This window comes from Bemisia tabaci, chromosome 10, assembly GCF_918797505.1.
Source record: "Bemisia tabaci chromosome 10, PGI_BMITA_v3".
NCBI lineage: Eukaryota > Metazoa > Arthropoda > Insecta > Hemiptera > Aleyrodidae > Bemisia > Bemisia tabaci.
This window is the reverse complement of record NC_092802.1, coordinates 27243483-27256768: the sequence shown is the minus strand read 5'-3', so window position 1 is coordinate 27256768 and position 13286 is coordinate 27243483. Positions and strand designations below refer to the sequence as shown.

The 13286-nt window shown below is 34.9% G+C and overlaps 1 protein-coding gene across 1 annotated transcript in view; it reads right to left on the bottom strand.

Annotated features, from left to right (window-relative positions):
- Positions 1-1422: 1422 nt before the first annotated feature.
- Art4 (arginine methyltransferase 4) overlaps positions 1423-13286 on the bottom strand; it is a 29037-nt gene continuing 17173 nt past the window's right edge. Inside the window, exons 11-12 of the mRNA XM_019062138.2 lie at positions 8013-8152; positions 1423-6948 (exon numbers count right to left, since the gene is read on the bottom strand). Of these exons, the coding sequence (XP_018917683.2) occupies positions 6832-6948; positions 8013-8152 (257 nt within the window). The 3' untranslated portion in view covers positions 1423-6831. The remainder of the gene's footprint in view (positions 6949-8012; positions 8153-13286) is intronic.

Genomic DNA, 13286 nt, shown 5'->3' with positions numbered 1-13286 from the left:
TAGGTCTAGTCGATGGCTAATTTCGAAAAATGTTTATCTCAATGACATCATTAAAACCAAAACTGTTGGTTAGTTTTCCTCTATAATAATGAAAAATGAGTGGAGACTTACAGTGTTGCGATCTGAGATACACATTTTTAGACTTAAGCCATCGATATGGTGTTATCCTTTACCTGGCCACTTATCCAAATTTCTGCCGCCTTATTTGTAGTAATTCAAATGCTGCCCTTACGTAGGTTTGTTGACTTTAGAAAGTTGGTCATCAAATGTATGTTGAATCATACCAATGTGAGTTGCTCATTTACCGCAAATTTCAATGAAAACCACTCACTATCATAAAAGTAGAGCTTGTGCACAAATTGAATTATCTGCAAGTAAAACTTATCGAACAAGTCGATGGGAAATTGATGAGAACGAAATTGTGACCAATTCTTCTGCCCCAAGTACCATCGCCAGCCTACATAAATTTTTCACATTTTCAGCTTTGAATATGTTTCATGGAAATTTTTCTGTTGATTAACCTCACTGCAAGTGTAGACAAAGTTCACTTTTATTAGAAATTATGTACCAGCATTTCGGAATTCTCTATATGTCTTTCACACATCAAGAGTATGAGTTTCCTGCTTGCTACTTTGTGTTCATGCAGCTGTTTCAAGCCTGTAACGTTTCTACGCGCTCCTTAACTCGTAGATGCCTGCCTGAAAAGCAGATACGAAACTCTTGAGCAGAATTTCTGTAAATGTTGCTTTTGAAGTATTATCCAAAAGATATAGTCTTCTACTTATTAATGAAAAAGGGAATATTTGTTCTGATTTCCTAACAGAAAAAAATACTATTTTAATATTTCTTTATTCCCAGAGCATCATGGGGTAAAAATCTGCGTGAAGTGAATTCTCTGTTGGTGTGAACCTTCATATTTTGTGTCAAGATGATTTCAAAAGGTTCTCTCTAAGGGTTTTCAGTTAATGGCGCCCTAAAATTTTCTACGCCAATTCATGGCGTTAATGAAGGAGCATTAAATAATTTCATGAATGCCTTATCATACTTTTTGACGAGTAATTAAGCATCTCCGTAAGGAAGATTTTAAGTCGTCCTCTGCCCAATACTTAATGTTAACTCAGTTCATCTACATCCGAAAAAATATCTCGTCGTATTTTTAATGTACTCAAAACTGGTAAACTGCTGAATAGCAGTAAGCTTTTTGACCTGTCAAAGAAGTTCTACCTCTTAAAAAGAATTTATGATAGTTATATAATTTATTTTTAAAGTTCCTTAAACTGCGATAAAGTAATCGTGAAAATGTTTTTAGTATGCTGGAGAATTTTTGTAATTCTTAAAGGTTTCTGTTTGCTTGAAAACCTGAAGCTTGATTCAATAATCTTTAGCATTTACTAAAACAAGTTTACCTATTTTAGCTAAGTATTTTTTTTTTTTTTTTCCATTTATCGGGCCTTTAATAAGTTTTAAGAACCCATTATAAAATAAATGAACTACTTTTCTTGTTCAACCACCTCATTGTATGATTTTCCCCTGCAAATTTGCTATTTGTCATGTATGATCACAAAAAATTTTGTTCCTTACAATTGATGGTTCCGGTTAGGAATTGCTGAACTACATTCCAATGGACCACTAGACAAGGTACGAATTTCAGCATTCTGATACATGTTTCTTAATCAAAATTTCACGTAGAATACGACGCGCACAACGAAAATTACCGAAATCAACTCCTTTCAAAGATATTTAATGATTCTTGATGCGTGAATTCAAACCACCCGCTCATGAAAACTCAATGCTCTGCGTGATTCACATCGTGCGCTAAATGTTATTATGACAGTCTCTGTGGTTTAAAAATCTGGGAACCTCAATCTTGAAGCTTTGGCTCAGCTGTAGCAAATTTCTTATAGTTTGAACAACACGTGGTGGGAAATGAAAATTACTCGATAGAGAAGCTTGTTGAAACCGTTGTAGTGCTCGATTTGACTCACGTAGAGCTTTGAGTTTCTTGTCAGCGGGCAGTTCAAATTCCTCGTAACCAATGTGAAATAAAAACGTTAATATCTTCGTTTAGAGATTTGTTTCATTAGTTTTCGTTGCGCGAATCGTACTCTACGTGAAATTCTGGTTAAGAAACATGTATCAGAATGCTTAAATTCGTACCTTGTATAGTGGTCCATTGGTAGTTTTTCTAACCTGACCGGGGTACATCTTACTGACATAAGTTTTAATTGACCATGTTCTTTTATTTGATTTCTTCTCATTCTTCATGTTTTCTCATGATCATTTGGACGTATTTCTATCAAACGGCACTATGTGCATTGTGATGTGAGCCCTGTTATGCACATATTCTTATGGGTCTCAGGGCTCATGTCCTGATGTACATCGTTCCGTTTGATAGAAATACGTCCATTTCAAGGTTGATTCTTGAAACTTATGTCAGTATAGCAATACAGTAAAAATCATTATTTTATACAATACCGAGAAGCTATCTCTTTTCCAGAAGATAGCAAGAAATAGTCTCAACGACTGGCCCCTAGACCTACATGAGAGTTAGTCATTAATTTGAATCTGACCCATGCCATGAGCTCATCATCAGTTTATACATATATTATTTTTTTTTCTCCATTTTAAAAAAAATTCAATCTTTTAATGTAAATCAGTGCAAAAAAAAGTATTCTTTTTTGTGAGATATGACTGAAAGATCAAATTACCTAGTAATTTCGTATTTCGAAAGTTCATCAAACACTTGTTTTCTTATTTGTAAAAATTGTCTCTTTATCTTTTCTTATTTTTAATTGTTTTATCTATTTTTGCGGAAAAATATAATTGGTCAATTTTCCAATCACTGCTTTTTTCCTGCCACCTGTACTCATGGATGAAGAATATCATTTTCAGCTCTCATTTGACCAACAGGCCTATAGAGAAGGTATGAATGAAGGTACTATGCAGCATATTTTCTCTCTCAAATTCAACGAGGCGAATAAATCACACAATAGTAAGTTTGAAAGTCAACTTCTCAACAAGATTAAAGTTCTAAAAATTAACATTGGTCAAAGTGAAAAAATACATTTGACGTCATTTGTTTAATCTTTCTTCTATTTAAAATACTTTAAAGATACTCATCAATATCTTGATCAGGAATTAATTTTTAAACTATCCGTTGTGTGAATAGTGCTCTGCTGGAGATTTTGAAGAGGAAACATGTGACACTTTTTCCTGGTTTGGATCAAGTCTCAGGGCCCATTCGTCTTAGATATCAAATTCGTTCTTAGACTAGAAATTGTTAACAGCCTCTGCAACTTAGTCTAATCGATCAACTTGAAAAAAACAAGATCGCAAAATTAGAAACAGAATTTGTCTATGAAAGAAATATCACATTCAATAGGTACCAGAAGTGATTGTTGTATTAAACAGTAAATAATTTTTTCAGACAAATCTTAATTTTATTAAGTTGAGTTTTCAATTTTTTTCAAATAATTCTTTAGACTCATGCTGAGGGCTACCATTTTTTCCCCTAAAAATAAGAAACTGCTCAAATTGTCAACTTTATCCATGTACATAATACATAGAACGTTAGTTTAACTAAAAGAGAATTCTCAGACAAATCATGTTGAATGCTGAACTGATCTGAGCTACAATACCTCACAAGATTTTTTAAGGAACAGTGCTTAGTAACAGAATCGCTCATGACGATGATAAAAAAATTGAAGATCTTATGAAGATCAAACTTAAGGAGAGATTGAAAACATATTAAAGATATACCTTTTCACAAGGGAGAATGCTTCAAGCATTTTAATAAAAAAGCGTGGGGAATAAAATTATAGAGAACGTAGACGTGAAACAAAATAAGGGATTTAATTCAGAAAGAGATATGCGGTAATTAAAACAATAAACAGAATGTTAATTTATTTGTTGCTACTCTTCACAAGAAAGTCAACCTAAAACTAAATCACTTTTGAATGTGGAATGAGAGAGTACCAAAATACTTTGAGGTACATCATTGCAATAATTTTCGAGAAAATTTTAGTGAAAAGAAAAAAATTTGATTGGAGTCAAGAAAAATTGACAAAAAACTAAAAGCATTTAGTTCCTTTGACTGAGGTAGGAGAATGGATACAAACATACAAATCTTAGAACAAAGCTACGTAGGTAGTTAATAGGAGAATAAAAAAAAATTAGAATTATTTGTTTACAAAAAAACAGTAATTCATGGGTTGCGTAATTCTACAAATTCAATTGCTTGCAAATTGAAATATCACACGAGAAAAAGTAGTAAAACAACACACTAAAATTAAATAAAACGTACAAAAAATGCCACTGAGAGACTCAATGTAAACAGTAAAAACATTTAAAAAGGAGATAATTTACATAAAATAATTCAATGATTTAAATTTGTAATGCTATTGGTGACGAAACCGGGTTGAAGTTCAAAGTTGACTTGGGATCCGATTTCAGTACAAGATTGGACCTTTCCCATTGCTCAAGGGATTGCGGCCTAAAGCGATTTGGAAATGAGAGAATCACTAGTAGATGTAACAAGTTCAGGAAGTCTTCAGTGAAAGCGCTGACTATGGTGGTGTTTTCTTACATGCTTCTGTTGGCGCAACAGCACCAGTCAGGTTAAAGTAAAAAAAATTTAAGAGAGGTCTAAAAAACATAAATGTGTGCACCACTGGGCTATGCATTTCTATCAGGTGCTTACAACCAGCGGTGCCAGAAGCACACAGCACATAACAAAGTGACAGGTAAGAAGCGTTCATCGAGCTATGGCATCGACAGACGCACTTAGGACTGGTTAAATTGACTCGTGAGACAGTCTACATGTTAATTGAAATGTCAACGTCCGTAGTAAAAGGGACCTTGGTTCACAAGACCTCAGAATTAAGTCTTCAGTATCAGATCAAAGGGGTGGATTCTGCAAACATGTTGAGACAAATCATCGTTTTCGAGAAAAAAGAACGTAACTCCATACCAAAGATGCAAAATTGAATAAAGGAAAACATTTTAGTGCAAAAATATCGCAGCACGTACACAAAATCAGATCAAAAAGTTGCTCATGCTGCAACCTGTACGTCCTTGGATGAACGAAAATAAAGTAACTTGCACATAGCTTATTTTTTTAGAATGCTCGGCAGTTTTCTGATGAGAACTCGGAATCCAATTTTTCAACCCAACTTGACAAAAATCGCTCTTAATTTGAAATTGCTCTGAAAATGTTGTGTCTATTGACAAAGACCCTCTCCTGTGGACGGTCACAGGTGATTTAAAATTAGTTCTAAAATTCATGATACACCAAAATAGTGATTTCATTGAAATGAATGCAATTTTTGACGTGGAGACATAGGCTCTTTGCAAGTTAGTAAAAGTTCTACGCCTTCTTGTGGAAAACCCAATCATTAACTACCTCATCTTGTCTACAGGATGCAGTGCTTAGCGGTGGGTAAACACATTATGTTAATATGACACAAACATTCCAAATTTTTCATTTGGAAGATACTGCTTCAATTCCGGCATCATTAAAGGCCACATATCCACAAGGAATAGGCAAGATCTTCAAGGGAAGTTTCTCAACTTAATTTGCACGTCTAGCATGCACGGTCAGATAATACTAGGCATGATCAAAAGAGATAACACTTTCAGTCACAGTAAGTCCACAGATAATAAGTCAAATGTTGGATAAAGATTGCTCATGGAAAGAAAGATCACGAGCGCTCTAATTTTTTTTCCAATATACCCTGCAACACCTGTGGGGGAGGGGGGGATTCGCTCTCAATGCATTTTGATGAAACCCTGACAAGTTTATATTAACTTCATTTTGGGCTCAAGGTCAGGAAAACAGGCAAATTGTTTGAGGAGGAGCGGGGATATTCACGATTAGACATCTACATCACTTCCTAACATGCTACTCCATGATAAAAGAATAACTAGTCCTCCCTCCTGACGGATCCTTCGACGGCATCCTATCAGGCACGCACGGTCTAGATTGGTAAACACGCTAAGCCCTTCCCTTCCCCTCATTAATTAACTCTGTTCAAACAGCTTGGCACTATTTCATATATTTTACTATTATGACATCTGATGCCGCCTGGTCAGATTCCCAAACTTTAAATGAAAGGCAGTGACCACTTGTTTTCGTCGACTCTCTTCCACCATCTTCCTGATCCATTGCTATCACCTCTTTATTTCTGTTTGCTTGTAAAAAAGCAATGCATGGTCATACAGGGTGATCCGAAAGTCCCGTACCACCAGCACCACGCAAAACCCGTGTAACTTTTGAGCAAACTTAGATAAACTTAAAATTTTGTGAGTGCTCCGAGATCAACGAAAATGACTTTTAGGACCCCTAGACATTTCCAGAGAATCTCTCTGAAAAGGGATGATGGGTTACAGTATTGACTTTTGAGTCACCCTGAAGATACACAGAAGGAGATGGTTTCGCTAATCTAGGTGTATTTAAAAGGGGACTTGCTTTAAATCTAAGATTAGCTTCACTATATTTTATTAAGAACTTTATCAAAATGTACCAGAAGCCGCAGGTGTTGCAAAAATTTTTCCCATGTGGACATGAAACTTTTCCATCGTACGTTTAATTTAGCTCATCTAAAGAGAGGCCGTCCTTGGCAAGTTTATACCTTTCAAGAGAGTTAAAAAAGAGGCAAGAATGTAAACTGGTGTCTTCAATGACTGTAACCTGTACAAAGTTGAGGAAGTATAATGTAACCTCAGGTTTTCAAATGATTACTTAGCATTTAAGTCAACGAGTTTAAAAAACGATTAAAGTATGGTTAGGCATTAATTGCAAATTTTTTTTAAAAGTCCAGTTGTGCGCTTCATTCACTGAGGAAAAGTTTGAACATTCAGTACGTTATTTCCAGGCATGACGTAGTCTCCAATCATGAGACTATTGTTCAACGCAAATTGTGCGTTGCCAACAACGAGTTGATGTGTAGGCTGAAAAAAAAAGAAAAATTAGTCAAATTAGTGACGGCTTCTTATGAAACTGGAGAAAATTTTGATCTGATTCAGAGAAAATTTCAAAACTTAAGGGCTACATTCATTTTGACACAGTTCCAGGCGGCTCAGTGGCGTAATCCTGCCCTGTTGGACAAACTGTTTTGAAGCTTTAAGGTAAAGTGTTTCTTTCTCGTTACCTTTTAGCAGCGATGCTTTTGAATGTCAGTGATACTCAATGAGTTTCCTTATGGAAGCTCCCTCACTTGAATGGAATTCCATTCAATCATGTATATTTTTGTATGTTCTAAGCCTACATCTATGCGTGTAAAAAAGGATGAATTCATAATTTAAAAGGGTAAATTTGTGTGTAAGTAACAACTCAGAGTGTCTAGCAATTCTAAAAAAAAAAAAAAAAATTCCCTGACATTTCCCTGATTTTTCTGACAAAAACTGCAAAGAAAACTGGGAAAAAATTTAAAATTTCTTGACGGACAAAAAATATAATTTCCTGACATTAGGAAAAATATTCCTAATTTTTCGACACGGTTGAACTAATTAGACGTGAGTAAGTTTTTGTTGATGTTTTACAAATATAATGTGATAAATAGAGCCAAATAAATGGTGCCTGAGCTTATGAGAGATATTTTTGCCTCATTTTCAAAAGTTATAAGACATCAGTAGAAATTCTGAAAGAAATTTTGGTTGAAATCTCCGCAAGTGTAAAATTTGCAAAACATTTTCCAAAAAATTCGTGTTTTTCGATTTCCCTGACAAGAATGGATGTGCATACTATCAGTCTTGCAATGATAGTGGCAAAGCTCGTGTCAGGCTCTTTTAATTTATGTATTTTTTTTTTATTTCTTTTCTATTTATTCTCCCCCTTTTTTTCGTTTCTCAGTTGATGCACTTGTACTTATTGTTAGTGGCAAAACGTCCCCAGGTTTTGTTTGTCTCTTTTTGCAGCTTTAGTCTCATTTAACGACATTTTCTACCTTTACTCACATTCTCACGGACTTTGGGACACTATTCTTAAGTATAAACAACAATGAAGTTGGACTTACAACTGTGGTAGTGAATATGTTCGGCGAAACACCACCTCCAATCAATTGGGCATGGCCTGTTGATGTAGGATTGCCTGAGAAGACCCGACGGCCAGTACTACTGATTGAGCCAGGGTGGATATTTGGTTGCGTCTGATTACCTATATGAAAACAAAAAGAGAAAAGGAAACGAATTTACTTGAGTTCCATAATCAAGCAGTTCTAAAGTCGTAATTTAGAAAAATGAACAAAATGTCTCATTTCATTTTAATCAGTTCATGTGAAAAGCACACTGCATGTAAATGTCCAGGTACGTTTTTGGAATCTCAAGAAATACAGGCTTCATTTATCCCTAACCCTGCATCATTATTCACGGATGACAGAATAATTCAAAACGACTCGATTTTCATAGAAATTCAAAATTCATTATGGTAGTTCTTGAAGTTTCCAATGGAAAAAATTCTTGAGATACAACTAAACAACTCGTGCACCTGTACATCTCTTCACGATTTAAAGATAATATCAATAATTGTAATTTAATGGATATTCGGCCAATTGAAGTAAAAAAAAACTTTCAAGCCGAAAAAGTAAAATTGAACTGTTCAACTGCACAATTCCCAAATTTTTCTGTATAGTTTCGAATTCTTGCAAACTAAATTGACGATTCTTGTCTAATTCCTATTTCACTTTTTAGGAGATAAGAATGTTGAAAATAATTTAAAGTTTGCAAAGTTACTTTGGAGCGAATTTGGATAATAACATTTCATCATAGTCGTTTTGAGTGAATATTGTTTCATTCTATTCTAAGGCTGCATTTACAATCAGTTGATTCAGTGCAGACTAGATCAGATTTGATTAGACGGAGATGCGTTAAATTGCAGTCAAATCAAATCTAGTGGAGGGTGGTATACGAAACATCAAATTCACACAATACATCAGAAAACAGCAACCACCAGCCCATGTCAAGTCTGATCTCATCTGCGTTTAGAACACTGAGTCACAGCAAATAATTAGACTTGATTTTTAAAATCACCGCTGCGTCCGGATGGAGCGAGTATAAATGCGTCATTTTAACTTTATATGTTCTGCTGCCAGTTTCAAATCTAATTAACTGAGTATAAGAGCAGCTTAAGAGGTAGCCTTTAACGAGGAAAAATTTCAAAGTTTAAAATGATCTACACCATAAAAATTTAAAACTACCTTTGATGTTAAGATATATGAGAATAATTAAAATTAAGAGCAATTATTTCTGTTGATCACCATACATAGGTGCTTGTATTATCTGAAGTGATTAAAAGACCACCTCGACTAATAAGAGCTTTTATTATGAAATGGAAGGAGGAGCTTTTTCCACAATCTCTTTTGACTTCTGCGACAAGGAACCATTTAATATTTCTTTATCATTTTCAGCAGTTTTTATGACATTTCTTTCTATTAGTGGCTAAACCATGCATTTCGTTTCTGGTGTTTAAAAATTTCTGCTTTCATTTTATCTAATCAGAGCGAAAAAAACTGTGCTTTAATGGTTGAAATAATTATAGAACATTCTCCGAATTGAGATGAAAAAAATCACGAAAACTTTTCGAAAATTGAGTTTATTAATTTTCCACCAAAAAAAGAAAAAGAAAATATTATACTCCATTGATGCCAACAGACATACATGGGTTTGAGTTTAGTCTCTGTTGAGTTTTTATTATATTCATGGTTCCTTAAAGCTACCTTCCTGCTAGCACTGATTTCGCAATTTTCAATTTCATCGACCGATCAAATCATTCAGGGATAATTAACAGGTTTTCGATGAAAAATAGTCGACTTCTCAAAATTATTTAACTTGCTTTTCTTCGACTCATGCAGTCAATTCACTGAATATAAACAACCACCGAAAATAGTGACACCTATTTATCGGTTCATTACATTCTGCAAGGATAATTTAACAGAAAAAGTACTGAAAATCTTTGAAGGGCTGCGTAATTGTATGAGAATCCATTGCTGAAACAAGACTTCATTCTTTCATTGATCAATAGCCTGTGTCATACTATCAAAACCAGCCGTCCAAATCTCAAGGTCAGGTGATGTGATTGGTTTATTCGATGACTTGGACCAATCACAGCACTTAACCTTAATTTTGATAGTGTGACACAGGTTTATCGATGGCAATTCTTGGAAGTTGGCAGCACTGTTTTTTCTCCATTTAAATGTATGTAAACCAATCCATTCTTTGTGAGGAAGCTTGCCTCACCTGAAATCGATATATTAAAGTGATTCAAATGGGAGAGAAACAGTACTGCCCGCTTGCAAAATAGCTACTTTGATCGATGGGTTCATCATGCCTGTTAGAAATTCGAAAAATTTCTCTGTGTTGTAGGTTAATAAAATTGAGGATCAATAAGGAGAATCATAGAAATGGACAAAAAAGAGGGTTGATGGGAGGAAAGACATAGAAATCACAAATTTTTGATTCAGGTCTATTTGATTGATTCTTTCGGAACAAAGTAAAAAAGCAATTTACAGCGAATAAAAGTATAAAAAACATTCCGCTTTAAAACAAGGAAGTAAAAGCAATACGTAGGATCGGCAGAATGCAGAGATTATTAATACTAAAAAATAATAATAATAAAAACAGGATTCCTTGAATGTAAAAGAAACAAGGGGAATTTTTAACTGCAATCTGCCATCCACGCAAATGATGGATACAAGAGAACGCAAATTTTGCCTTTTATTTAAAACACCGCATCATATCGACATCAAACAGAAGAGTAAAATCATGCAGTACACCTACTTTTGAGCAGAATTCAAAGACTTTAGAGCTGACAGTTTCCTAAAATCAATAGCTCAAAACTTTTTCACCAGAAAAATTTACTAACTTGGCAATTCTTGAGGAGAATAATCTAATTGATAGTTTTTGACAAACATGATTTTTCAAAGGACAGGTATGCCTGGCACTTGGAAAAATTGTCTCACCCTAAAGATTGCTGGGCAAGTCTGACATTGAGACAGATGAGACTCAGTGAGTAATTTTGCACTCTCCCAAAAAAGGCAGCGTACAGATATTGAATCGGTCAGTTACAAAAGGGCTTAAGCGCCAGATATAAAGATACAAAAAAAACAGTGGAAAATGTATAAACCAACCCGTTTTAAATTGCAGATTAATTAATTCATCCCTTAAATATTTTAGAGCTCTGAGATTTATAAGGGGTCAATTAAAACGGTTATTACCATTTTTTTCGAATTCTCATTTATGGCACTTGAACCCTTTTGTAATTGACCGATTCAATTATAGGGATTCTCACTTGGTGTTACAAGGACAAGATAGTGTAAATTCTGTACACAGCAAACTATTTCTACTTGCAGGAAATTCCTAAAAGAGAGGCTTTTTCAGGGGCCATTTTTGACCTCAGTCAACACTGAGAGCCTCTCTACAGCGGTCTCTTTAGACAATTGATACCTACCACAGAGTATCAGGCGAAGATGAAGGTCCTCACTTTTAGAGAATACCTCATACTGAAGAAAAATTGTTGATTAAGAGGCAAGCTAATAAACTGAACTTACAGTGAAATACACTAAAAATAAGTGCAGGGAAAGGCCGTTTCTTTGAATTCTGCAAAACTGATTTTGAAAAGGCTGTGTGCTGTCTTCCATCTTATGGAAAATTACACAGATGTAAAGAAAAACTTTTCACATCAAAACCCAATATTGAGCATTTCAAAGTAACTGAGCCAACTATCAAAAATATTTTAACCTTATGTCGAGAAATCACATAACATTTAGGAGGGAAAACTCTGAGTATTATTGTGACTAAGAAAGAAAAACATCTTCATTTGACTAGGCAAACTCCCTGCATTTTGGATATTTGTATTGGGGAGTATATTGAAGAATTCTAATGACAGGACAAATTTGAAATGTAAATACGGGCGGAATATTTGAGATGAAATCTGCATTGAAGGATCAACTGATCAAATAACAAGTTATATTACGCTAAAATAATTTAAATGACCTTTACTTCTTGCGCTTAAAGCTATCTACAGAGATCCAAAAATATTAAAATCATGTATTGTATCATTGATGAAGAGATGAGCTGAGCTGATAAATCTAATATCTGGATTCTCATTGTCTACATTTACGCTTTTCACAGGGAAATAGTGGCAACATAAGGATCTCCTGTTTTCCTTTTACGTTTATTTAGTGGCTACGTCATTCAATCTTTCGCCATTAAAGCGTGCTGCCAAAATGCAGCCAAGCGATCAATATCAAAACAGTCCTTCTGAGTGGAACCACCGAATATATTGGATATTGAATGATATAGTTACTCAATCAGTCTATTGACCTCAATACTTTTTCCAACACTTTGCACAGCTGGTTTGAACGACTTTAAATTTTTTGGCGAGTCACAAGCAAAAACTCTTCAGGTTCTTAAAGTAGAGTGTGTACTGAGTCATTTAAGCCAAAAAGAAAAAAATTCTGTCGAGCTCCTGGAAAATAAAGTCGATTTAAAGGTATTTTTGGGCTAAAATAGCCAAATTACCCATAGCAAGGCCCGTCATATTATTTAAAAAATTGTTTTCTTCCTGGGTATAATGCCCAAGTTTCTTAAACATGCATATTTTAAGCCTCCGATTACTTAAACTACCAATTTTAACCATGTGATAAATTTTGGGGGCCGAAAATGAGCCATCAGAGCCAAAAATTGCAAACATTTTCGAAAACTTCGGATTTTCAGGGGGGTGTTTTTTTTTTAACGTTGTTTTTTCTACAGTCGTCAATGAGTAATTCTGAAGGGCATTTTCGATTACATAATTGACATTTTGACTGTTCAGGTGAAGGGGGAGGGGGGCATCAGGCTTTGCTTTGCCAATCTCACAGTTTCTGAAAACGATTGAAAATTCCCTTTTTCATTGGAAGTCCAAATTATCCCTATAAATTCATTAATTACTGTATCTGATATTATGAAATATGCAGCAGGAGTTACTGCCCCCCCCCCCCCTCCCCTCAATACGAGATGCATGGAAACCTTGATCTTACTGCGCGCGCTACGAAAACGCTTGAAAATTCCCTTTTTCATTGGAAGTCCAAAATATCCATTTTTAATTCATTCATTACTGCTTCTGATATTATGAATTATGCAGTAGGAGTTACTGCCCCCCCCTCCTCCTCACTACGAGATGCATGGAAACCTTGATCTTACTGCGCGCGCTACCAGATCCTTGCTTTTCGCGTGATGGCAGTCCGTTGTATAGTAGATCCGGGCATTTGCACTGAAACATTTGGCGGTCTTTAGCATTACATATAAATGGACAT